General features: G+C 41.6%; 1 protein-coding gene across 2 annotated transcripts; it reads right to left on the bottom strand.

Annotated features, from left to right (window-relative positions):
• Positions 1 to 990: 990 nt before the first annotated feature.
• Positions 991 to 9,329, bottom strand: LOC134181893 (protein mono-ADP-ribosyltransferase PARP11-like). 2 transcript variants are annotated; one of them, XM_062649174.1, is made up of 4 exons: positions 9,220 to 9,329; positions 2,139 to 2,389; positions 1,852 to 2,076; positions 991 to 1,750 (listed from the first exon to the last, which is right to left on the bottom strand). In XM_062649174.1, the coding sequence occupies exons 1-4, from the start codon at positions 9,318 to 9,320 to the stop codon at positions 1,155 to 1,157; spliced, it is 1,173 nt and encodes a 390-aa protein (XP_062505158.1). In that variant the 5' UTR covers positions 9,321 to 9,329; the 3' UTR covers positions 991 to 1,154. The 2 variants fall into 2 exon arrangements, with proteins under 2 accessions (XP_062505158.1, XP_062505157.1); XM_062649173.1 differs by lacking the exon at positions 9,220 to 9,329 and having other exon boundaries at positions 2,139 to 3,011.
• Between the last annotated feature and the right edge of the window lie 17,423 nt (positions 9,330 to 26,752).

Raw genomic sequence — 26,752 nt, 5'->3', positions numbered from 1 at the left:
AAGTTGCAAACGCAGTGCTCAGTATTTATCTACTTATGATGTATACAGCACTAACCGAAACAGTCTGTCGAAACAGTCCTCTAGCTAAAATGTTGCCTGCACTAACTGAGCATGCGCAACGGCCACAAAAATTTTTAACGTGCGTTAAAGCCACGCCTATAGGCGAATGTGGTCTTCTTTAGACTTTGCTTTCTTTGTTTGATTATTCTGTGCTGCTGTAGACAATGATTGATGTGAATTGATGTGTAAATGTAGACGGCGCCCTAAGCGTCAATGGTTTCACGACATTTCTTCTCTATTGTCTGTGTGAGACAAGGTGGGTCGTTATAGAATGATTTATACTAAGTTATCCCGCTGTTTTCGGTGAGTAGCGATCACAACTCTGTGCGATGTAGAAAGCTAGCGTGCGTTAAAGGAACGCCCACAAGCAACAGGTAGAACGTAACTAGTCAGACGTCTCCAACTCCAGCTGAGTACACCTTACTGTAACTAACCCTAGAGGGATTCTGAAAGCGACTAGTGTCCACACGACCTGCAAAGGCTCTAAGTATGCAGGGTAAAGGTTAGCACATTTTCTGCTTGACACGAAATGCTAGCGTTTGGAGTTACGACCTGTGGCAACGTTACTCCATCAATGATTCATGCGCGCATGTAGGCATGTTCAAACGAATCCGTCGAATACCTTCCTATTTGGGCTGATTTACGCCAGGCAAACGCACTTAAGTGTTGCTTCCACCACGGAAAAGCAAGATTGAGAGTTTATAATAAAAGGGTCACGGTTACGAGTGTGTATAGCTCGATGTTGCACTCACTGTGGCTCAAGGCAGACTGAAGTAGGCACGTGATTTAAATACGGGGCTTAGAAAGTGTTTAACATTGCTTATTATTAGAAGAATTGAACGCATTTGTTTATAATTGATATTACAAATAGACAGTGTCCTCTTATTTCCTTAATTAACTAAACACGCTGATCGATAATATTAGATGATAATAAGAAAAAAAATCATATTTCAAATGTATAATCATTCATATATTGCATAAGCTTCACACACAGAGATTTTTGCATAAAAAATTTAGCAAATGCTAAGTCACTGCAAATACTGCATAAATGTTTTGCATAAACACATAAGTTTAGCTAGCTGTCTCGGTGAGTTTTAAAGACCAGGTACAGTGGGAGAGTAAGTAATCAAATAATACGGGTATGAATGCAAGTTATCGAAGATGGCATAAACTCTTGACCCATTTGCCATGCCACTTAACGAATCATACATTCTGCCATGAACCTCGGGCTTCGTTCGTCTTGAATCTTGCGGCGCATTGTTGCAACAAACACCAGTTAAGACCTTTGCTAGAAACATCTGTCTGTGGTTGTAAGAGTTAGGTATTTCATACGAGTAGTCCTTTGAATATGAAGCATTTTCAGCGAAATAGATTGCTTTACCCCACAATCTTGGACGAGCGTAGGCTAAATCAAATCCGTTGGGCCATGTGTAAATTTGCGAAGGTTTTGTCCTCCTTGTGCCGTGAAACAAGAGTTTTTCGTTAACTTCTTCATCTTCGTTCTTTATTTTTAGTCTATCTTTTGCAAGTTGATACTTGATCCAGAGACGGCAACTCTGAACTCGCTGAATTTCAATGATTTTGAAGGAGTAACGTGGCATGGTTTTGTAAAACAACGGCTCGACTTCGTTGTACTCATCACTATCTATAACTACTGGAGCAAGACAAACGTCGGGAGAGCTTTGATAATCTAAACATAATAATTTCTGTAATTCTTGACGTCGATTAGCATGCGTAAATTACTATTAAATAAGACTTAGTGTTTTAGTAATTACAGTTGATGTGTCTTACCCAAAACGGACATCTCTCTCTTTATCTTTCGCACTTTTCGTGTTATTACATTCTTTTGATGCATTTCGTTTAGATCAAATTTGTAACAACTTGCGCCCTCAAACAGTCGTTTGATTGTTGCAGTTCGTTCGACATAGGCCCTTTCTAGCTGAAATGCTGTAGAATTGTCAAAACTGCGCCAACGATGATGCTCGTCTTCCCACTGCCAATGACCCATGTGTTTCTCTAATAAACAGTTTATATAGTCAGCTAAGTAGGTATAGAGTTGTTAAACATTAATGTTTTACTTTTCAGGTAGCTGTTTATTAAAGTTATTTCAGCTTCCAACTTTTGTAGACGAACAAGAAGTTGCACATTCTCCTGTTCGGCTTTAGACCGGCTACTTTTCTCGCGTTGCACATTAATCTCGAGACCCTGTATCCTATCTTTATGCTCAGTATTTGAAGCCTCGAGATATTCGTTTCTTGTCTTCAGGTCGCTATAGTCATCCTTTAACTTTTGACAACGATTACGAAGTTTCGTTTCTTCTTGTCCAGAACTAAAGTCAGGATATTGTATTTTACGCCTACGAACGCGTGTTATACATGATGGACTGAGTTGTCGATTTCGACAAATCTTGTTTGTGATTACGAAATCGAATGAGATTTCGACAAATCTCATTTGATTTTCCGCCTACGTATGCGTGTTATACATACATACATGCATACTTACATACATACATACTTACATACATACATACATACATACATACGTACATACATACATTTTTACAAGGACCCTTAGGGCCCAGGTTCGATAATGCAATGACTATACTTGCTATACTCTACACTTTCAGCAGTCACACTATCATGTCACTAGGTACGTCATACTTGCTGTACTTCATACTTCATACTTCATGCTTCAAACTTGCTGGACAGAACTGACACTCCGAAGAGAGAGGCAAGTGTATGTTAGTTCCTTGCCCAAGGGAACTTATGTATGTGGCCCTCCCGCACTCAAACTCTGATCCAAAGGTCCCGGATGTTGACGAATGCATCCTCTCATGCAAGCAAACTGATTATCGACTCCCCAGCAAAATTGCTGGCCCTTGCTCTCTCTCTCTCTCTCTCTCTCTCTCTCTCACACACACACATACACACACACACACACACACACACACACACACACACATACACGCAAGCACTTACGCACGCACGCACCCACGCACATACACACACACACACACACACACACACACACACACACACACACACACACACACACACGAGTATAGAATTTTCAAAAAGGTTTGATTGTTGTAATAGCCACGCATGCAAATCACTTGAATCTCGTTAATTTTGCATATATTGTGTCTAAGAAAGGCAATCTAAGATCGTGTCTAGAGTCCAGTACCGAGCTTTTTGTAGATCGTAAAGGTATATAGGTAGCTCTTTTTAACTAGAGAGTAGTTGTATTTAACATGTAAATTTTATCTAAGTATAAATTGCATATTTTGCTCACGCTTACACATTTGGTTGTTGCACTTTGCCTTGTATAGGCATACCTCCCTACTGCAAAGATGCAAACATTCTTTGAGTGATAAGATTGGTATCCATAGCTATGCAAACTGGATTGACTTTGATGTATGGCGCGTGATACGTGCTAAACTAGGAATAATCGCGCACCAGGGGTAGGGCTTTTGTGCATCAGAGTAGGGGTTTTGTACGCTTAATATTAATACCGTCACTGCAAAATTTCGGATTGGTTTTGATATTTGCATGCCAAATTTCACGCCCAATTTGATATACGGTCACCTGCTAATACGGAAACTTGTTTTCTAACAGAGCCGCAGATAGTGCTAGAGCATCTACAGTACTGTACTTGTCGATGGATCAGCAGGAGCGTACTATACAAAGGCTGCTTCTTTGTTGCAACAGGCAGCGCTGCAAGTTGAAAGTGGTCACAATCGAGAGGTCGGTCGCGATGCACAGAATTGCAAGCGGTATCCTCGAACTTCCAGACCAGAGAGCGCACGAAGAGCGCACGAAGAGCGCGAACTATAATCTGGACGAAGTCGATACTAAAATGATTTTGGAAATAGCCTTTCTAAGCCAATCAGCTTCTACAACCTAAATCTCGGTTGTAAATTCTGATTGGCTTAGCAATAATTGGTTATGCTAAGTGCACTAGCACTGATTGCGCGCGTGGGAAATCCTCGTGGGCGCCTAAGTGCACGCCAGAACAATGACTAAACTCTGCGGTTTCAGCTTCAGTTCTTCGATATTTTCCATCTTGCGGTGACAGGACATGCACAGCAGCGTCGCCAGACCATCACCTTTGACAACTGGTCGAGCGGTAGTCTTGCTAGTCGAGCGGTTAGACTAGCGGTCTGCCGAAGAATCAAAGAGTCGTCGTTTCATGCCGTGTACCAAGATATAGCTGCAAACACTGCAGACGTCTCTTTCTTCGTGAGATCTCATGGCATTTACAAAATGATATGTTGATCTCGGTAAAACGCTCCTACGCTGTTAGACACCATTTAGCATCGCTATTGATAAATACTTCCGAAATCATTTTAGTATCGACTTGGTCCAGACTAGAGTTCGCGCGCTCTCTGGTCTAGAAATTCGAGGCCACCTGCAGGGCTACTAAAAGTAGCTCTGCCCCGCAATCTTCGCGAATACAAACAGAACTTTCAAAACTGTTGGGTCTTCCAGATAATTCTATAATAGCAGTGGAATCATCCGCCAAATTACGCAAGAAGGGTCGACAAACGAATACCGGCTGGACGCACTGCTAGCTTGGCTGAAAATCTAGCAAAACGTTATAGTACATTATAAGTGTTTGCAGGTTTGAGCGTTAGCTATTGGGTAAATTTTGATTTATGCACATAGTAACGGCGTGTTTTCGGTTGCTATGGCTATGTAGAGTAATCCGGGATATTTCAGCACACGGGATATTTCGCCACTATTGAATTCGATTATTTTCGTTTCTTTCAACGGAGACGAAACGGAACGTGTGAACACTCGCTGGATAGCTTCTTGTTTTGCGCTTTAGAATACCTGTTTGTGAGTCGGGACAATTTTCTAGCTAGTGTTGTTCATGCAAAGGTGAGTATCACTTTGTAGAACAAACCTTCTAACTTTTTAGCTAGCAAGTTGTTTGGTAACTTCATACTTTCCAAAGATAGACAGACACACACTATTACTGCTCGTGCATATCGCGCAAGATCAATCACCAACTGAAATTCGCCGATTACGAGACACTTCTCATCATTATGGGAGCCCTAGTGGGGCGCAAAGTGGATATCATATCATTTCATTGTAAATTGATATGTATATGTGTATATATATATATATATATATATATATATATATATATATATATATATATTAATTAAAAAACCATCAACGAAGCAGGCATGGGTTTGTGAATGGTGCAGAGCCTGAGAGGAGAAGCGGAGGACAAAATCAGTAACATCTATGGTGCACTATAGTTAGCATTCGCAGAAAACCTACGAAAAGTTTAACTTTGCTTTATGTATGCTCAAGTCGTAATTATAACCTTTAATAAAACATACACCAACTAGGTGTCGTGTTTGCAGCCATCAGCGGGAGAAACGGCAACTGCGCGGAATAGTTTCACCCCTGATATTTGACCCTAGTGTAGAAAATGTCCAATTGCTTGTTTGTAGAGTTGCATGGTGCCAAGAACAGCTGTCCACGTATACTACTGTAGCAAACGAAGAAACCAAACGCAGGTAAACGCGGGACGCAATCTCTTGCAGAAGATACGGGTTCAGGGCCGGATCCAGGAATTTTTGAAAGAGGGGTTCACCTGGTAGCAGTTATTTATAGCATTACTAATTTTCACTTTTCTAATAAAATTATATGAAATTGTTGAACCACGCCCATTGGAACAGAGGGGGTTGTGGGAACTGAACCCTCCTCTGGATCCGGACCTGGGGTCATCTAACTAAAAGTGTGCGGAATTACGTCGGATTACCCTACCCGTATGTTGTGGTTACAGAACGAAGTATATTGCAATCATGAAAACCGTTTTCTACTATTCCACGTGTTTATTAGCTCTCCGGACGACGATGCAACGCACTAAAAAGCAGATCTTCTCTTTGGTAAAGACAGTGGTGACTCAATTCTATAGTAGCGTTGGCATAAAGTCGATAACACGTATTGAAACAATTACCAATAGTTACAAAATTTGTTTCATTCAAAAGTGCAAATTTATATGCTTTCTAAAAGTGCATGAATTGTAAATTTTACTTCTGCATACCGTGGCTACATTTGCAAATAATTATCAAAGGAAGACTTTCTTGCCCACGTGCTAGACAATTAGATCGTTAGACAGGGCTGACTCAAAACCCCTACTCCTCATGTACAAAACTCCTACCCTTGATGCACAGAACCCTTACCCCTGATGCACAAAACGCCTATCCCTGATGCACAAAATTCCTATCCATGATGCACAAAATCCCTACCCATAACAGACAAACTCTACCCCTGATGCACAAAAATCCTATCCCTAATGCACAAACCCCTACTACAGATGCACAACACCCCTACCCCATAATGCACAAAACCCGTACCCTTGATAAGACAAAAACCCTACCCCTGATGCACAAAACTCCTACCCATGATACACAAAATCCCCTACCCATGATGCACAAAATCCCTACCCCTGATAGACAAAACCCTACCTCTGATCACCAAAAATGTCCTATCACCAATGCACAAACCCCTACCACTGATAAACAAAACACCTACCCCTGATGCAAAAATCTCATTTTCCTGACGCACAATACCCCAACCCCTGATGCTCAAACCCCAGAGGCACAAACCCCGTACCCCTAATGCACAAAATCCCCACTCATGATGCACAAATCATCTTCCCCGGATAGACATAACCCCTATCCCTGATGTACAAACCCCTACCCCTGATAGACAAAACATCTACCCCTGATGCACAAAAACCGTACCTCTAATGCAGAAAAACCAACCCTTGATGCAAAAAATGCTACCCTTGATGCACAAAACTCCACCCACGATAGACAAAAATTCTACCCTTGATGCGCAAAACCCTACCCTGATGCGCAAAATCCCTACCCCTGACGCACAACACCCTTATCATGATGCACAAACTCCTAACCCTGATGCACAAAACCCCATCTCCTGATGGACAAACCGTACCCCTGATGCACAAAACACGTACCCCTGATGCACAAAACACCTACCCCTGATGCACAAACGCCTAACCTTCATGCACAAAAACCCCTACCCCGATGCACAAAACCCCTATCCTTGACGCACAAACCCCCTACCCTGATGCACAAAACCACTACCCCTGATGGAGAAAACCTCTACCTCTCTTGAACAAAATCCCACCCCTGATGCACAAAACGCCTACCCCTGATGCACAAAACTCCTGATGCACAAAACCCCTACCCTGGTTCACAAAACTCTTACCCCTGGTGGAGAAAACCTCTACCTCTCATGCACAAAACTTCCACCCCTGATGCAGGAAGTGCCTACAAATGATGCACAAAACTCTTGATGCACAAAAACCCTACCCTGATTCACCAAACTCCTACCCCTGATGCACAAGGCCCCTACCCCTGATGCACAAAACCCTCCCCCTGATGCAAAAAGTTCCCACACCTAATGCACAAATCCGCTACGCCTGATAGACAAAATGCCTACCCATAATGCACAAACTCCTACCACTAATGCACAAAACCCCTACCCTGATTTACACAACTCCCACGTATGATGCACAAGGTCCGTACCCCTGATGCACAAAACCCTTTCCCTGATGTACAAAACTCCCACGCCTGATGCACAGATCCCCTACGCCTGATAGACAAAATCCCTACTCCTAATGCACAACCCCTACCCCTGATGCGCAAAACCCCTATTCCGGATACACAAAACCCTAACCCTGATGGGCAAAATCCCCACCCTTGACGCACAAAACCCTTACCCTGATGCACAAACTCTTACCCCTGATGCACAAACTCCTACCCTTGATGCACAAACCTCATCCCCTGACAGACAAACCCTACCCCTGATGCACACACCCTTACCCTTGATGAGCAAAACCTCTAACCTTGATGCAAAAAATCCCTACCCCTGGTGGAGAAAACCCCTACCTCTCGTGCATAAAACACCCACCCCTGATGCACAAAACCCCCGATGCACAAAACCCCCGATGCACAAACCCCCTACCCTTGATTTCCAAAACTCCTACCCTGATGCACAAACCCCTACCCCTGATTCACAAAACTCCTACCCCTAATGCACAAAATCTCTACCCCCCCCCCCCCAATGCAGAAAACTCCTATCCTTGATGCACAACACCTCTACCCTAATGCACAAAACTCCTATCCCTGATGCACAAAACCCCGCCTCTGATGCACAAAACCCCCACCCCTGATGCACAAAAACCCCACTCCTGATGCACAAACCCTACCCCTGATGCACAAAACTTCTATCCCTGATGCACAAAATTCCTACTCCTGATGGACAAAATCCCTACACATGATGCGCGATTATTCCTATTTTGGCACATGTCACGAACCTTAAGGGTGGAGCAGTTAATTGCGCTACTTGTGACGGCGTAGGCTGACATGGCAATCGGTGCTGCAGTTGATCTTCAGATTCTCATTCGAATTCAGAGCAAAGACAATCACAGCCGATAGAAACCAACGCTGTAGGCGTCACCACGTGCATACTTAGATCTAAACAAGCAGTGTTACTGTGTAATTGTGTGCGCCCAAAATTGAAAAATGAGTGCGCCAAATCCGGCGGAATTCAATTGGATAGCTAACTAAATAAAATATATCAACAATAATTTAATAACGCGATTGGATTAGGTCTACGTCCCGCGCCATAGGCGTAGGACGTGGTCCGGCTGATCCGGCCATGGCCGGACCAATATTCGAAAACATCACTTTCGCCAGATGCTCAATAGCATCAACTTCCGTTTTACGGGTATAGCCGGTCAAATAAGTAATATATTGGTGATTGTGGCATCACCTCGTGCAGCCAGACCATTAATTTATATACTTTGAAGTACTGAACTGCGTGGCTAACATACTCGGATTCGGGAAGTGTGAGCCATGTGAACTATGATATAGTGTTGTCCTACCAGTCTACTAGCGCGCAACGTTGCCCCACCCATTAGCGCGCGTTAGACCGAACCAGTCACTATTTGCTTCCTACGCCCTTTCTGGCACTGTGTCAGAAAAGCTACTGTGACACTCTACACGTACGCAAATACTACTACCCATTTCAAATTAAGATCTGGTAGCGGGTGGTAGCCGTAGAGTAGCAAATGATATTGAATTAGGCACGTAAACATGCAGACTGACATTACCTTTTGTGGCAGCACTTCCAGAATACGACAATAATTGTGACAACACTAAAGAATACGGTCGCACTAACAAGATCAAAATCGTTCAATACCTCAACAGACATTTTGTTCTGACTTGTCTTTTCCTGCTTTATTTATATCAATAACCAGTGACTCAGTCACTCTACACGAGGTCAGCTATAGGCGTAAATGCAGCTAGTACACAACGAAGAGTGTTCTGACACTAAAAGCCAGTGACTATCTAGCAGAGCCTTTTGCTAGCGGACGGCCTACTGTGGACCTGCTCTGTCGTTGAGACGCTGACGCAAATCCTGATTTGCATTACGTTACGATACCGAAACCAATACAAGCAAGTACAGGCTGTAGAGGGACTGTTTGGTCGTGGGGACTTTTGGTCGCGGGCAATTATCTCGCTCTTAATTGGTTGTCGAAACCGTTTAGCTGGGGCTTAGTTAAGTTTCGGCCATCTGCAGGGACTTTTAGACTATTTGGTTTCGCATTTATTGCGCCTCGAATCGGCGCACTCCCTTACAGCTGTTTAATACGGACGTGAACGACGTGACCATGGCCATGATAATTTTCACGCGTCTCCCAGACGTCTGGATGAGCCGAAATCGAGTGCGACCTGCTTCTTCTTCGTTTGTATTTGGTTTCATATGACAGGGCCGATGGAGCCGCAGCCGTCCCACTTTTCGAAAACTCGACTTCAGCCAGAGAACAATTGCCGCATACTTTCGGTCTAGAGGTAGAGTTGATTAAATAAAATAATATATTTGGTCATCTACCGGATTGCGACTCTACTAATTTGCTGACTGTTTTGAAGTCTCATACGACTTCTCTTTCGTTACCTGGGCTCTACTTCCCGACCCTTGTGACAGCACACTGTGTGCATGCTCACGGATGTGTGCCAACCCACCTCTAGCGTGCGCTAAGCCACACCTTATAACGCGCGCTAAGCCAATCCAATTTCAAGTTGTTTCGTCGGGCCCTGCATAATACCGAAGTCATCACGACATTGTTGATCGCAATTTTGCGTGTCCGACGTTACGGTTTTAAGACAAATCTCGGCTCGTCTGGTAGCGGGCGTGTCGAAAGTTGGCGGAGTAAGAATCTCTTGTGAGTTACAAGATAAAGAAACATCTGTGTTGATTTGCACTAGCGAGGACGACTACAAAGGCGCGTTTCTTTATTCTCTTTGGCCTCTTCTGGAAGAATCTTCCACCTCTTCTGGAAGAGTTATCTGGAAGAGTAGGCAAAGACGAAATAGATTCGAATAGAAAAACGATACGGAAGATGTGGCGCATGCGCTCGTGTCAATTCTTTGGCAATGGATAATTTTCGTGTCAAACTGGCAGGAGTGACAGCAGAAGTGATGTTGTTGCTTCTTTCTGATGACGAAATGAGATTTATTCGTCTGGAGAGCTTGAAGAAGTTGTGGCCCCCTTATTGGATCGAGTTAAGAGCGCGTAGCCAGAACTCGCATACTTGGGTATGTTGAAAGGGGTGTCTGGGCATACGACGAGTACACGTTTAGAAGGCATTATAGAATAACAAAGCAGACGTTTAACATTGTGCTGCAAGTTATTCAGAGGTATATGGGAAGAGAGGATGATAGCAGGCCTGGTCGACCATCTGTTTCAACAGATAAGCAGTTGTTGTTAACTTTGTGGTATCTTGCTAACCAAGAAATCATAAGAAGCATTGGGGACAGATTTGGTGTGTGTGATGCAACTGTCCATCGTACTGTTCGAATAATGATGGCTGTTGTCAAGGAAGCCATCGTGGGTGAGATGGTTGTCTGACTAACTGGTGACCGAGCTAAAGCAGCCATTGAGGGTTTTAGGACACGTTGTGGAGTGAAAAATGTGATTGGAGCTATAGACGGGTCTCACATTGCAATCAAAGCACCCAGCCAACATCAAACGGACAATATTAACAGAAAAGGCTTCCATTCAATGGTGTTGCAAGCTGTTGGTGATAATCGAATGTTATTCACTGACTGTTTTGTGGGCTGGCAAGGCAGCGTCCACGACTCCAGAGTCTACCAAAACTCATCCTTATTTCAGGCAGCAGAATCAAGATAGTCCAACATTTTCCCAATGGATAGCTTTTTGGTCGGAGACTCGGCTTACCCGTTATCTAAATGAACTTTAACCTCATTTAGGGACACTGGCAATCTTAGTGAAAAGGTGAAGAATTACAACTTTGCCCGGTCTTCAACACGAATTGCGATCGAACAAGCATTTGCTGCTCTAAAGGGTCGGTTTAGGCGACTGAAATACATTGACATGGATTCCACCTCTGTTATATCAGATGTAGTGCTGACTGCATTTACATTCCACATTGTCTGCATTCTTGGAGAAGACAACTTGGAGGACTTCATAGAGGACATTGAAGAAGATGGTAGGCAAATACATGATGCAGACAATTATGGAAGAGTTCAAATTGACACTGAAGGAAAACGAAAGAGACAGAGAATAGCAGATGAACTCTGGGCCAACATATAGAGGCCAATACACCGTACCCTGCTGTGACACAGGCAACTAGCTAGCGTAAAACTCAAACTTACTATCTCAGTCTGTCTATCATAGTCTATATATATATATATATATATATATATATATATATATATATATATATATATGATGTCTTGGATTTATCTTGGGCAAGGGTCTGTAGCACACCCAGCAGTCCTTTCATGACTTCGATTTTGTCGTCATGCATCTTCTTCATCACTTCAAGATACTGATTTCTTGTTCATTCCTGTGTTCGTGTATCTTCTCAATCATTTGGACAATTTTACTTTTCTTATTATTTTTTGCTACTAGATTTGCTTCATTTTCATAGCATCTATAGACGTCTTTGCCTTCTTTGCCGAGCTCCCTTCGCAGTAGTCTGTTGAAGGCTCTCTCTGACTGTCATCTTCTTTTTTCTCATTGGCCATGTCATCAGTCACATCCTCAACTAGGCTTGTGTCCCAAATTGCAGCAACTTCAACTGGTTCTACACATGGTCTCGCTCCCAAAAGATCAGACAGCTCCTCATAGAACTCACATTTACGCCTACCATTTCCTATAGCCCAAACAACGATACATCATACTGCTTAATTAAACTTAATTAATTAATAAAAATTGGTATCACAGTACAACTTTTGTTGTTGTGGGCTTTGATTCGTTTGTTTGCAGCCTTTAGAGTCTTTCATCTGCTAGAACATTGCTCTTTAGTGGCCATTACCAACCTGATTTTCCATTTCTTGCGAAATGTTCCGCCATACAATGTTCTTCTTGATTTTGTGTCTTCAAAAAGAAGCCATTTCTCTTTTAGAAGAGCAAGAAGCATCTTCGTATCACCATTTGTCCACCTCTTGTCTGTGCCTGTTGTTGTTGCTGTTCTCTTTTCACACAATGAAGACTGCTGATGCAAAAAGTCAGGAGATTGACAACTAGAGTTGGTTGCCGGCGAGCTGATTGTTGTCAAAGTCTCTGGTTGTACTTGCAGTTGCATGTCGTCATAAGAGGAACGGGAAGACAGACATGGAAGGCCAGACGGTCGCCACATCAAGGGACCCTCGGTGGAGTGGTCTTGGTTCAGGAAAGTGAACAAGACGTCGCTGGAAGCAGTTGAGGATGATAATGCAGAATTTGCAAAGTTGAATGTCATTACAGCCTACCACCAAGGGTGCATTTCTTCTACCTCTTCTGGTCGTTTCTTTTGCTTCTCCCCCTTCTTCTAAAGTGTTAGAAGAGTCACGAGACCTCTTATGGCTCTTCTGGCCGAAAGAGGCAGAAGAGAAGAGGTCTCGTGACTTGTGAGACATGCGCATTAATTAAAACGCGCGTATCAATGGAGCCGCAGGAGAGTTCTTCGCTTCCATTGCTTGGAAACCAAGTGGTCTTCCAGCAATATCAAGTCCCATAACTACAGCTGCTGCTAGTGGGTGTTCTCCAAGGACTCACTTTGAGGCACCAGAAACTGAGACAACGGTTGTAGAAGTCGCCTCTTTAAGTAGAGATCCAATTTCTTTAGTCAAAAGCTATTTTGCTAATTAATTTTACAACTAGATTACGTCTGGACGTGTAAACTTAATGCGCATGCTCAGCTCTTCTAGGTCCTCTTCTGGTCATTTCTTTGGCTTGGCTCTTCTGATGAGACTGCGCATGATCGACCTCTTCTGTTCTCTACTGACACCGCTATTCCAGAAAAGCAGAAGAGGCAAAGAAATGCATCCCAAATTCCCTGCGGAATGTCACATGTCTGCAACCCAAACTACGCACGCGCTAACTAAACTATACAAAAAAGAAACACAGCAGAGTTTATTCCGTCACTTCTTGACCTCTTCTCTTCCAGCTCTCCTTTTCCTCTCCTGGAAGAGGCGGAAGAGTCTTCCAACACCTCTAACCACTCTTCCGACACCTTTGACTACCCTTCTGAAACCTCCTCTGAAATAATTAAGAAACAAAGCAGAATCTCTTCTGTCTCTTCAGAAGAGGCAGAAGAGAATAAAGAAACGCGCCCAGTTGTAGGCATAACACACCGTTTGCAAAGTGGAAAGTCGCTTGACAGCGGACTAACTAGAACGTTTGTCTATTACACTAAATTCGCTAGAGTATAATATTCCTAGAGCCTCGCAGGACTTCAATTAGTTAGACTATTCCCTCGCACTTTAAAAAACACTACATTACTCTGCAACGCCAAGTTTGGTTGGACGCGTATACTCTCAGGAACGCTACTCTCACTTCTCCCAGGATACTGATCACGCCACAAAGTGAGAAGCATGAGAAGTGGTAAAAAGTTTTAATAGAATATTATCACCGATCTATATAATTCAAACCAAAACCTGAATTATTAAAAATAAGAAACTATCTTGAATACACTATCAAGGCACACAAAGAACAGCCAAACAACAGAGATAGACAAAGAGACCGAGAAACAGCCAAAATTGAGCATTGGTTCAGAAATAATTTGGACATCAATAGCACAGTACACAAAAAACAAGCAAACAACAGACAGACAGACAGACGGACACAAACACACACACACACACACACACACACACACACACACACACACACACACACACACAGACAAACAAACAGACTGACGGACAGACAGACTAACCGACCCACCGACAGACAGACAGACAGACAGACAGACAGACAGACAGACAGACAGACAATTTATTCTCATACAGATTCTACTTGTACAAATGCTAGAATTTTTTAAATACATACCGGTTTTTGCAAACAACAAAGTCATTAACTATTGGACTTGACTTGGAATGTCAAAATCAAATAATCTATCTAATCACAGACAGACAGACAGACATACAGACAGACAAACAGATAGGCAGATAGGTTATTATATTCTTCGATACAAACTATTACATGATCTAGTCGCAAGACGGTAACAAAGCTAGAATATCTAAATCAATTAACGTAATAATCTTAATTAATGTTTCAGTCATATAAGAAGTCTTCTACTTTACACTGTTGATAAGTCAATTTAACTTAGACACTCTTCCACTGATCACTCTTGCATTGCATCTCTGTATACACACTCATATCTGCATGCATGCGCATAGCTGCATGCTGATTAGTGTAGTTCTTGTCTTCATTTTCTTGCCTGCATATCCTGGTTCTACTGCAGCGCATTTTGCTGTGTCACCATTCAAAGAAAAGATAGACGGACGGACAGACTAAATGGCAGAAAGAGGCAGAAGATGCATGTATACAAGAAAACAAGATTTTTACTAGGCTCCACTAATCTACAACGCACAGCGCTTCGTGATTGTACCAGAAGGTTGACAAATTTGTCACATATCCAAAAAAGTGCTGAAAGCCATGTCTAGTACGTTACTCGCTCATCCACGTGACTCTTACAAAAGTCTGGTTTCATATCTTTAGCTATTAAATTTAATCAGTTAGCCAATACTTCCTGCGATGCATCAAGACATTGCATGCTTTGCCATATATCAGCCGTTGTAAAAGTAACGTGACCTCGCCAACTCCTTAAAGCCATTTAAAATAGTGTAAGTGAATGCGTAAAAATTTTCTGGTATTTCATATCTCTAGTTTTCTTGAAAATGTATTGATATTAACCACATGCAATGAGTCCAATGTTACTTAATTAATTCCTTTAGTGTTATGTCGTCAACTACAGGAATGCACGATTGGCGGGCTTTGAAATAATGTCAGATACTTGCTGCATGTATATACATACGCATATATATATATATATATATATATATATATATATATATATATATATATATATATATATATGTATATGGATCTTCCTCATATGTTACTGAATTTGTTTCCCAACGAGTGGGCAAGATTTTGGATTGGCAGGACCGTTTGACAGCTTTAGAGGATCCTCAGGTGGAGCTTCATCTTCTCCGGAGCTGTTTGAGCCTTTGCAAGCTGAATCGCATCATTAGAACGGTTCCTGGCTTCAAGATCAATGATGTATTAATGCAGTTTGACAGTGGTCTTCATCACAGTTTAGAGGCTTTATCCTCTTCTTCGGTCTCTGACCTGGCATGGAAACAGGCAACTCTTCCAGTTCGTTTGGGTGGTCTAGGTCTTCGTGAGGCCTCTAGATCTTCATCTGCAGCTTTCGTTGGCAGCTGCAACTCTTCTCGGCAGTTGTCTCTCCGTCTTCTTAATGACTCAGCGTTCATGCCGGTACATGAAGAAAATGATTGGACTCAGCATTCTTCCTCTTTCCCTGGTGAAGTGCAATGCCGGCAACATCTTGCAAGTCTTTTACCACCTACTAGTTCTGTCTCGTCCTCTGTTTCTTCTACACAACATTCCTTCCAGAAGGCTCTGGATGATGCTTTGAGATCCAGCATTAAAGTCAGCCTTGTTAGTCTGCGAGAACAGGCACGTTTCTGTGCTGTCGCATATCCTCATGCGGGGGCTTGGTTGAGGGCAATCCCCCACCTCAAGTCTAGGCCTGGCCATGTCTCCGCGTGAATTTGTGACTTCTTTGCGCTTGCGTTTGGGAATTCCGGTTTTTCCAGCACCCCCACACTCAGTCCGTTGTGTGTGCGGTCATGAATTGGACATTTTTGGTGACCATGCTCTTGGCTGTGGTCCTCTTCGGATTAAGCGACATGATGCCTTATGTGACGTCATCTTCCACTGGTTACTCTTAGACAACTCCAATGTACGTCGAGAACAACGCTGTTCCTCTCATTCTATGACAAGACCAGGTGACGTTTTCCATCCCGACTTTTCCCTAGGCAAGGCTGCTTATTTCGACATTTCCGTGAGGAATTCGTTCACTCCCTCTCCCCTTAATAATGCTGCCATAAAAGCTGGTGCTGCTGCTGAGGCTGGGGAAGTGGACAAAGATGAACGCCATCTTGCTAACGTTTCCAGTTATGGCTGTTTGTTTTACCCTCTTGTGGTGGAATCATACGGAGTGTGGGCTGCACATAGTCTGGAGGTGTTGAGATCAATTGTCAAGAAGTCTCTTCTATCATCTGGCTTGTCTCTGGGCCAAGCTTCCAGGCAATTTCACGAACAGTTATCTGTTCGTTTATGGCAATACAATTCAAGACTGATTAGTGACTATCTGCCTAATTATTATGACTTTTTGTGCTTCCGTCCTTAGGGCGGATATGTGTTATCTGTGTTATCTGTATTATATACAAATATAATATATATATATATATATATATATATATATATATGTGTGTGTGTGTGTGTATATATATATATATATATATATATATATATATATATATTATACTTTTTTTCTTTTAAAATCAAACAATCCCCCAAATATCCCCAAACCAACAAGTCTTGCAGTATATAAGTATATGCTGTATATACTATATACTGTATATATGAAGCTTTGCTAGAGTAATGAAATGCACACTATAAAAGACAACGCCTCGTCTTCCTGTTATAATTCACGTGATTTCGCCCTTAATTACCACACGTGCTGCCACGCCAAAAAGAGTTTTTAAACGCAGTACACTGTGCTCTGTACTGTATCCAAAAATCAATGTATACCAAGTCCGTGAACCACTGTCTCTATGTTGCTGTATTTTTTCTTCGACTAAAAGGAACTCCGTCCTTAAACGCAACCTTTGTATAGATTCCGCATTTGCAGAAACAGCTTTGAATGCATTTGCAACAAACCTTGTTTAGACGCCACTCTCGTATAGGCGTATAGCGCTTCATTTATCGCATAGACATTTACTACATATCATTGCGAGATTATAGAGAGCATGCAGTGACCAAAAGTAAAGTCCTGGACCCCACCTTATTTTGGATGGCTGTAACTGGGTCATTATTTAAATATTTTTTATAATTATTTTGTTGAATTTATTATTTTATTATTAAATATTTTATAATTACAATTGTTTTTACGCGTACCTGTTACAAGAACTCTAGTAGTATTCTTATCTAGTGTCGAACTAGACGAGAACAATTTTTTGAGTAACCGTTCTGGTGAGCCGTCCGAGCAGTAAAATGCCACAACGTGCTAAATACCTACATTAAAACGCTTTTTGAATAAACGCCGCTCTTTTTTAAACGCCGCATCTGGGAGCAGACGCCTACCTAATTGTTTCACCGTGACTGTTTGCTTTATATTTGCACCTATTGGGTTTACCGGGACTTCTTATGATAATTAGTTTGTGCAATCTGCAGCTGTACTCGTCGATAGGAGGAGTATATTGTTTGGTTTGCGCTCAGTTGTTTTCCTGTAACGTCGCTTCAAATTAGATTTCTAAGACTTATGACAATGTCTTCTGTAAATCTCGAAAAATACGTTTCTCTGCCAACAGGCTGCATATTCTATTTTTAAACAGTCCCCGCTACTTGCTTTTGTCACGAATGCTAAGCATGCAAATCAGGAAATCACGTGATCTTTGCATTGTGTGCTCAGCAGGGCATCACCTCTTCCAGTTCGTTGTCTACTAGCAAGAAGTTCTTCTAATATGTAATAAAACGGTTCTCAGCTTAATCTCAGATTGTTTTCATCGTAGCCCATAGTTAGCTGTCTTGCTTTTATGTGTAGTTGACATCATTCTATCACTGTGACAGAAGGACGTCGTTGTATAAACAGGAGACCTTGTTATCAAAGTAAAAAAGTCGGACGACGCTCTTGCCACGTCAAGAAAACAAAGCCACGCTAGACGAACAGCTGCGGCGAAATAGAAAGTAAGCGGATTGCTCAGCAGAGAGCGACAAAGAAAAGCTAAAATAAGACAAACTGCAAACATATATAGTATATATATCAAGAGGTTTTCTGGTGCGCTTGATTTTCATGTTGCTTTTATACGTTGTTGTTAACACCCAGGGCGTGACACATTCCAGACATAATCACACATTCATCCACATATTTACATAATCACGCACCTAGAGTGAGTCAAACTTTTTGAGTATGTTACATGCTAAGTCACACGACTTTACAAAGTCCCGTTTGTTATGCCGCAACACTAAAATAATAATATTAAATTATATTTATTGTTTGCAATAAAGATTGCTAATAAATTAATTAAGCATATAAGCGATGCATCACAAACTCCCGCCTTGTATTACTATACAGCATTATCCTATAGGATTCCAGAAAAATTTATTTATATCTTAGAGTAAACGGACCTGCCATAACGTCATTATTTTTCAATGCCATTGCACCAAGATGTTTACACACAAGATATTTGTAAGTTAAGTTAATTACATTTTTATTGCATTTAAATAGAACATGAAAAAACAATATACTATAGTCCAAAATACTAGCAGATAATTGGGTTTCCGACCAACAGTTGAGCTGCTCGCATTCCTATGCTTATATACATACATACATACATACATACATACATACATACATGATGATGATGGTATGTCCACTGATTTCAGTGATGACTCTTTAATGTTTCTTGTGTCGCATGTGAGACATGAGTCCTGCTTTTGAGCGACACACTAAGTCACATGTCAGACAACGAAAAGAAGGACTGACATGTGATGATTGTATTTGTTGCAGATGTTGTTGCTGTTGAACTTGTTGAAGGTGGAGTCGCTGCTGGTCTTTGCGACACTGTCTCTTAGCTCTAGCAGCTTTCAGATGACTTTCCTCAAAACTTTGAATGCATTTATGACAACGGTTCCTCCACAGTGCCCTATCTTTTGCAAGGGTCTCAAAACTGGAAGGGTTGATGGAGCATTTCTTCAAGTTAGCCTTTAGAGAGTCTTTAAATCTCACATACATACATACATACATACATACATACATACATACATACATACATACATACATACATATATATATATATATATATATATATATATATATATATATATATGTTAACTAGATATCGTGACCCTACCATGCATTAACCTATTTGTTGCATGTTTAACATTCTACTGTAATTGAAGTTCATACATTATTCAAGTTGAATTAGAGTGGTTGTGTATTGCAATGACTGCTAAAGTTTTATGTGAAACAAGCACATTTTGACAGCTGTGAAGTCTTGTTGACGTGCACGTCAGCCCCATAAGGCCACGTGCTCAAAAGTATTAGTACAGTACGTTATCCACGTGTTTTGCCGGCATGATGTCGGATCAGAAAGAAGACCGTACGACGACGCCAGATAACACGCGTTGGTTTCAAAAAGCATGCCACTAGTATTAGCCAGCTTGACAGCAGATTTGCTGAAAAGACGAGTACAGCAAGGGTACAATTTGCAAGAACACACTGCCAGCAACAGTTGGGTGATGCGAACATTTGAAGCATGGAGAAGTAATCGCAAAAAGGATGCTCCACAAGAAGAGCAGGTACCGATAGACAGACTTTCTCTCAACGAAGGATTCAAAACTAGATGAAGCCAAACCACAGACGGATTGTCAAAAGTCTGTTACATTTACGTTGAGCACGGATCCGAAAATCATAGTGATGGACTAGGTGATTTACGGCATCCAAACAAAAAAGTCACAAGGTAAATTATAGTCATGCTCCAAAGTGAATCTGTAAGGTAATGCATTTTGTGGTTTGTGGTTTATCAGATACGCTAATGAAGAAGCTGGTGACTGTTGCCACGTAAAAATTTTGAATCTCTATATCTATGTACGTTGCTTGCAGGAGTTTCTCGAGAAGTCTTCTATTATAAGCCTTTGTTATCTACACCTTCATTTGTTCCTTGGTATTCAAAGCAAGTAATCGGTCATAACACTTTGGCTACAATGATGGAAGTGATGACAGCTGAAACTGGTCTTCCAGTTCGAACCAACCACTCTCTTCGAGCTACTAGTGCGAGAAGGCTGTTTCAAGCGGAAGTTCCTGAACATGTCATTCAAGGCAGAACTGGCCACAAACCCTGAAAGTACTGAGACAATACCAAGAGCCATCTGAATTGCAGCAAATAGCAGCATGCAAAGTTTGGATAATGGTCATGCACACACAGATTATACTGACGCAAAAGTCAAGGAGTCGGGAGAGACACGAAGTAGTCCAGGTTGCATAGCCGTCTGAAACGGAAAGAGAGAATCCATTTGTCATTTCTGACTGCGTCTTTACAAATTGTAGTACTGTGAACATTATTATTGGTAAAAAATAAGCTTGTAATCTAAAATAGGTACGCCCATGTATTGATTGTTACTGTCTGTTCCTCAAAAATGTGAACTTTGAAAATCATCAATATGTCCGCTGTTTTTGGACTTTCGCGATGATCTCGGTATCGCTAGAAACCGCTAGGTCTGGCATTTCTGTTTATCAAATTATCTAAGCCTTTCCTACAAAAGAAACTGCAGGAAAATACCTTTGCATATCAAAGACAAATAGGTGGAGCAATGGCTATTACCAATTATCTCGTAAGACCAACGGCTCAGCAACTGGAACCATTTAAAATAAATGGTGTAAGACAGCCCAACTGGAGCAGCTCTTAGTGCTCTAATGAGCACACCTGGTGGGACCTCTACTTCATTACTCACTTTCGAGTTCACAATTACGGGGAACAGACAGTAGTTGCTTTTGGTTTTTGCCATTTCTTCATTTTAAGTTAGTTGTGTTTTATGTCAGTAAGCAGTATACAGATATTGACCGGTCAATAGACGTTTATTGACCGGTAAATATACAACATGCAGTTGGGTTGCTATGGTAGGAGAGTAGTATAACGAGAAAAAGAATCCTATCAACGGCGGAATAAACACCCAAGCATGCAACAAATATATATATATATATATATATATATATATATATATATATATATATATATATATATATATATATGTATGTATAAAGAATACGGAAATATTTAAGTGTTAAGCAAAACACAAAGTAGGGACGGCTGCTTACTAAGCTATTACTTGAAGAAATAGGGGTCGAAACTTTCGCAGACAAGGATATGTACACTCATACTTTAGATCACCCACAATCATATCCCTACTTCATTCCTATCCAAGCAGCCACTTTGAAAGCAAACAGAGTGAAGTATAGGAATATAATTGTGGGAGACTGGTGAGCAATGCAACTTTCTCTTCAATAGAGGCAATATGCTCAGGAGTTTCCCAAACTACTCGCAACTGGCATGACTGAATCATCCACCCTGACAATGTCAGATCACTGACAAGAACCTTTTGCAAGTCGGCTTGACTCCACATCTTGATCACCCAAACTGACCTCAACCAGTGTAATTTTAAGCTCCAGCTGATGGAGGCATCTCATTCTCAAACGGTACCCTAGCCCAAATGGAATCTCGAATACTGTTAAGGAACTGTACGTGCTGCATATATGAAGAATCTATTTCAGAATATGTTTTGAACAGACTTTCCGATGACTGGTGTTCAAATGCAGACCGGTGCTTTCTAAAATAGGCTGCAGCTATAAGTCGGTATAATGCCAACAGTGACTTGTTGCAGTCCTGGTCAGTAAGTGTATCAAGCTCTTTCATTGATGACCCTGTGATAAATGCTGCATTTTGAAAGAGTGTATCTAAGAATGACACTTTTCCAATCCTGGCAAAGAAGGACACATAGTCACACCCAGTTGCCACAAAGACTGTTTGCAGTACTGATGTCAAAATCAGCCATATCGGGATCTTCATGCAGTGCCTGTCGAAGGTTGTTGAGCAGCAGAAACATGCTTTCAGAATATGGTTCAGATGATGCGGATGGTGATAGCTGGACAATCATTTCAGTGCTGTTATATAGTTCTAGCAGAGGTAGCGCAACATGGTAGGGGTCAGTATCTGGAGAATATACCAAAATCCTTTCCTTCTGAGACTTGAGAGCATGAAGCCAGACTCTGCTGTCACTTTCTTCATGATTGCTATGTAAAAATGTTTCCTCTTCTGCTGACTGTCCTTTCTTAATGCTGTACGCTTTGTCTTGTTTGTCACCATCAAAACCTCCAGCTACTACCAGCTTCTGGTAACTTCTCAAATTACTGGATTTGTCGGTCTCCATAAGCTTCATAGAAGTGTAGTTCACAAGCAGCCGTTTTGCTGGCGATTTCCTAGAAATGCCTGCCAATTGTTTGGTAGGCTAGTACTATCTTCTACTACAATCACATCACTGATTTGGGACTGTCTGCTGGCATCACGCCTCTCTCGTTCAATCGCTTTTGGGCTCAACCCATTTCGATCTGCGTCAACAAATATGACATGGACCTTAACTGTTGCTGGCATTTTTAGGTAGGAAACAATCCATCTTCGTAATAGAAACAAGAGAAGTAGTCTTTAAATTTCCCTGCTGATGCTAATCGCAAAGGTGATGAACTAATAATAAACATTCCATCAAGCACCACAACATAGGGAGACTGAGATGGTGGAATGAATGTTTGCACCACACCCAAATAACGACGCTCAAGTACTTTGGTGGTGTTGGCCTTGACTCCTTTACAAGGAATACCATTAGGATCAGCAATAGCCCTAGGGATATTCAAGAATTGTTGTGCTCCACGTTGTGTATGCTGACCAGGAGTGAAAGAAAAGACGAGAGTTTTCTTTATGCATGTTTGAACAAGCCTTCTCTGTCTCTCTGCTACATTATGCCATTTTTTCTTTACCCTGTTGTCAGTGAAAGATTTTAGATTCTTTCTGAGGTGCTTGAACTTTGTGCTTCTATTACTCAGATATTTGTATTCAACGTGATTCCTGTATGTCGCCTGCCCAATGTCTCTAAAATTCATCATGTCATGTCGAAGCTGACATTCTGCTACTTGCCCTGTCACAAAGTGCTTAAGTGGCACAATCTCATGACGGCTAGATGCATCAATTGACTCCCTAGAATCAAAAAGAGCATGCTTTTGCAGTAACGTTTTGAATGCTTTGATGTTGTTTGTTTGTTTTCGAAGTGTTGATGACCTTGGAATAAATGTGGTTGACTCACGATCAGTGTTCTCACGCTTAGGAATTATTTTCTGTTTGGATGTTTGCGTGAAGGTTGCTCCTGTAAGGTAGGTATCCCGCCAGCTTTGACAAAGTATATGGTGTAGTTCGGACAAGACAAGCTTTAGTCTCTCTGTTGATCAGCATCTCATGTGCTTCATTTAGAGCAACAGACATCATACTGTTTCCACATATGTTGGCTACTAAACCTCCACTCTCAAGACCATGTACTACTTGTGGGTAGTTGTAAATATCACCTAGATGCTGGACTATCAAATCTTGATATGTTGTCCTGTCAAATGCATGAAACAATGGAGCAGCATATTTGACACAACATAATCTCTGTCTCCAGTCTCCCCTTCTAATTGCCAACCACAGAGCAGCATAGATGCCATGTCTCTATGGATAAATCTGTTCCAGAAGCAGGTGGTCTCATCAATCGCAGGAACCTCTTCACAATGCAAGGAAAATTGTTGATACAACTCATTCAGGGAAAAAGACAAATGCCTCACATGACTAACAGAAATAGATTCACCAGCATCATTACACTGTGAAAGGACAGCTTCAATAGAATCTAGTAAAGGGGATGATGAAGTTCCACTAGCAAACTGAGCCAGTTGGTAAATATAAAAAAACTGATGTGTTTTCTTGAAGTTTGATGCAGATTTTAAAGAGTTCGATGTGTGAGATTTTTGCGTGGCTGCGGCCACATCTCTCAGGCCACCATCCCAATATATTTTCATGAGAACACCCTGAAGACTTTTCAAGAGATGCCCATCACCAGGAAATGGTAACATCCATGAAAGACTATAACCATAAAGTCGTTTCAAGTCAACGAGATGACGGTATGTTTTACCATCCCCTGCAACGATAACATATGATGTTTGTGTGCCAACTTCAAACTTTCTGTATATCGTCTCAAGTGAGACCTTGATAGTTTGCTGTGCATCTGCTGGCAGGTCAATTACTCCTAGGTAGAATGCCCTTGTTTTCAGTTGACTTGTCTCAACAAAGTCTAAAAAGAAAGCTTTCATGTCAGGCTTAGTCACATTCAGTTTATCTGCTACCATTGCCACTGCCATAAATATGAATACTTCTTCAGCCACACTATTCAACACATTCATGTCATCACCACAAATACAGAAATCGTCAACAGTGAATGGTCTAGATGTGCTAGAAGCAAGCCATAAGCCAGCAGAAGCACTAGTTGATGTAAATACTGAGCTGTTTGTCAATTCTTGAAAAGTCATAGAAATTTTTCGATTTTGAGGTCGATTTCTTGCTGCCTGTGAGGTTGTATTTCGATGATCATAGGTATTTGTAGTGGTACTCGCTGCATGCTCAAAAGCTTGAATTGAGGTACTATGAAAGCCACGAGATTTCTGGTTAGCATAAACAGCAGCAAAAGGAGAATTCTTATCTATGTTGTCGATTGATGCTGTGTAGAAGCTACCAGGTCTAATGTAGTCTCTCGGTAGCATTTCATTCGTGACAGATGCTTGATGTACCTGGAATCGTTCTAGACTGTCCTTGCTAATGGCTGCTCCAAGTCTGTTCATAATTGTAAGAAGCTCTGTAGAGCCGCTGTAGCTGTCAATGACATCTGCCAAAGCCAAATGCAGTGGGAAGCAGCAGCTGTTGTTACTAAAATACAGCATAATGGACAACATAAAAACTCTTTGTAGAAATCGAACATCTTGTTTTTGATTGAGAAGGTTGCAAACACTAATGTGATTAGTCATGCTCCAACTTATTGTACCAGATAAGAGAGAATTTCGTTCCCCATGGCTAAGTGTAAGCAGAGTAGTCACATTCCACAATACTGGATCAACAGATAACATGACATCATTCAAGTCAAGACTTTTTACACGATCCAAATCAAATTTTCTCATTTGAGAAGCTGCTGCCTGCAGCTTACTGTTGAGGCTCATACAAGTAGAAACTAACCCAGTTGTACTATGTACTGTTGAGGAGTTCTGCTCTAGAATTTTCCTCTCTTCTTCCAGTTGTTTCTCAAGTCGGAGACATCGTGTCCTGTACTCAGCTAATGCTGTGTGTAATGCAGCAACAGCATCTCCGCCATTTCGCAAAAGGACAGTACCCTGTTACTTTGAGAGATGTCTCTTTGATCTGAGATGGGGATGAAGAAGCTGGTGAGCATTTAGAAGAAGCCAGTTAGCAGATCGAGTTGGTGGCAAAGAAGTGTTGCTTAACAACGAACAAGTAGATAGAAACTTTTCATGTGCATCTGCCAACAACACAGCTACATTATCAAACAATGCATCAAGAAGCCAAATCGAAGTCTGCAGTAGAGACTGCTCGATGATTTCAGCAGTACACGTAGACGAAACTTTGTCACTCTTAGACAAAGCTCTCTTCTTAGCTGTTGTATCCCATCATTTGTTGACACCAACTCCTGCTTACTCATCTTTTGGTGATCCAAAGGTGGTTGAAATAACACCTTGAACAAATAGGTGATGCAGCTGTAACAGTGCTCTCAAACCCAGCACAAGTCTCTTGCAAGTATGCTGTAATAACAGCAAGATCAAGACAAACCCTCACATATCCCTTTGAAACTGTCTGAATGATGCTGCTACATGTAGTGCATGCAGTACTGCTGATGTTCACGTACCTATGAAAACAATTGTAAAATTAAAGTTGCATATGTTGTAATTAATGAGATGCTTCTCACCTCTATACCTGAGAATAGTGAAGTTTACACATTGGCATGAAATCTCTATCATCTCCATAGTTGATAGGCAATAGTGCTTTGCAAGCTCTAGTCACAGTGGCTGGAGACTCTGGAAAGCATGCTGCTACTGCATCAACACTGCACCCTGAGAAGACGAACACGACACATTGCCTGAGCACAAAGCAGTTTCTGAGTGAAAGTGTGTCAATACACAGTGGATGGCAGCCTTTGTCCCCTTGGCACTGGAAACTTCTGTCGAACTACCATATTCATCTCCTTGTCTGGTCATCCACTGCCTCCCGATTGATTGTTCACATTTGTGACACAAGCAAGACTTTGGGTTGATTTCAAGAGCAGACACTACCCATTGTTTCAATTCTTATTTCCACTTTTCTGGATGTCTGGTGCCACAATTAGCACAAGGCTGACAATCGGTTCCGGGATGAACCGTTGCTCCACCCTTTCTCTTTCCCATAATATATATATGTATAAACTCGAAA

The sequence above is a fragment of the Corticium candelabrum genome, chromosome 7 (genome assembly GCF_963422355.1).
Source record: "Corticium candelabrum chromosome 7, ooCorCand1.1, whole genome shotgun sequence".
Classification (NCBI taxonomy): domain Eukaryota; kingdom Metazoa; phylum Porifera; class Homoscleromorpha; order Homosclerophorida; family Plakinidae; genus Corticium; species Corticium candelabrum.
The sequence above is the reverse complement of the archived record's forward strand: the minus strand, read 5'-3'. Positions and strand labels throughout refer to the sequence as shown.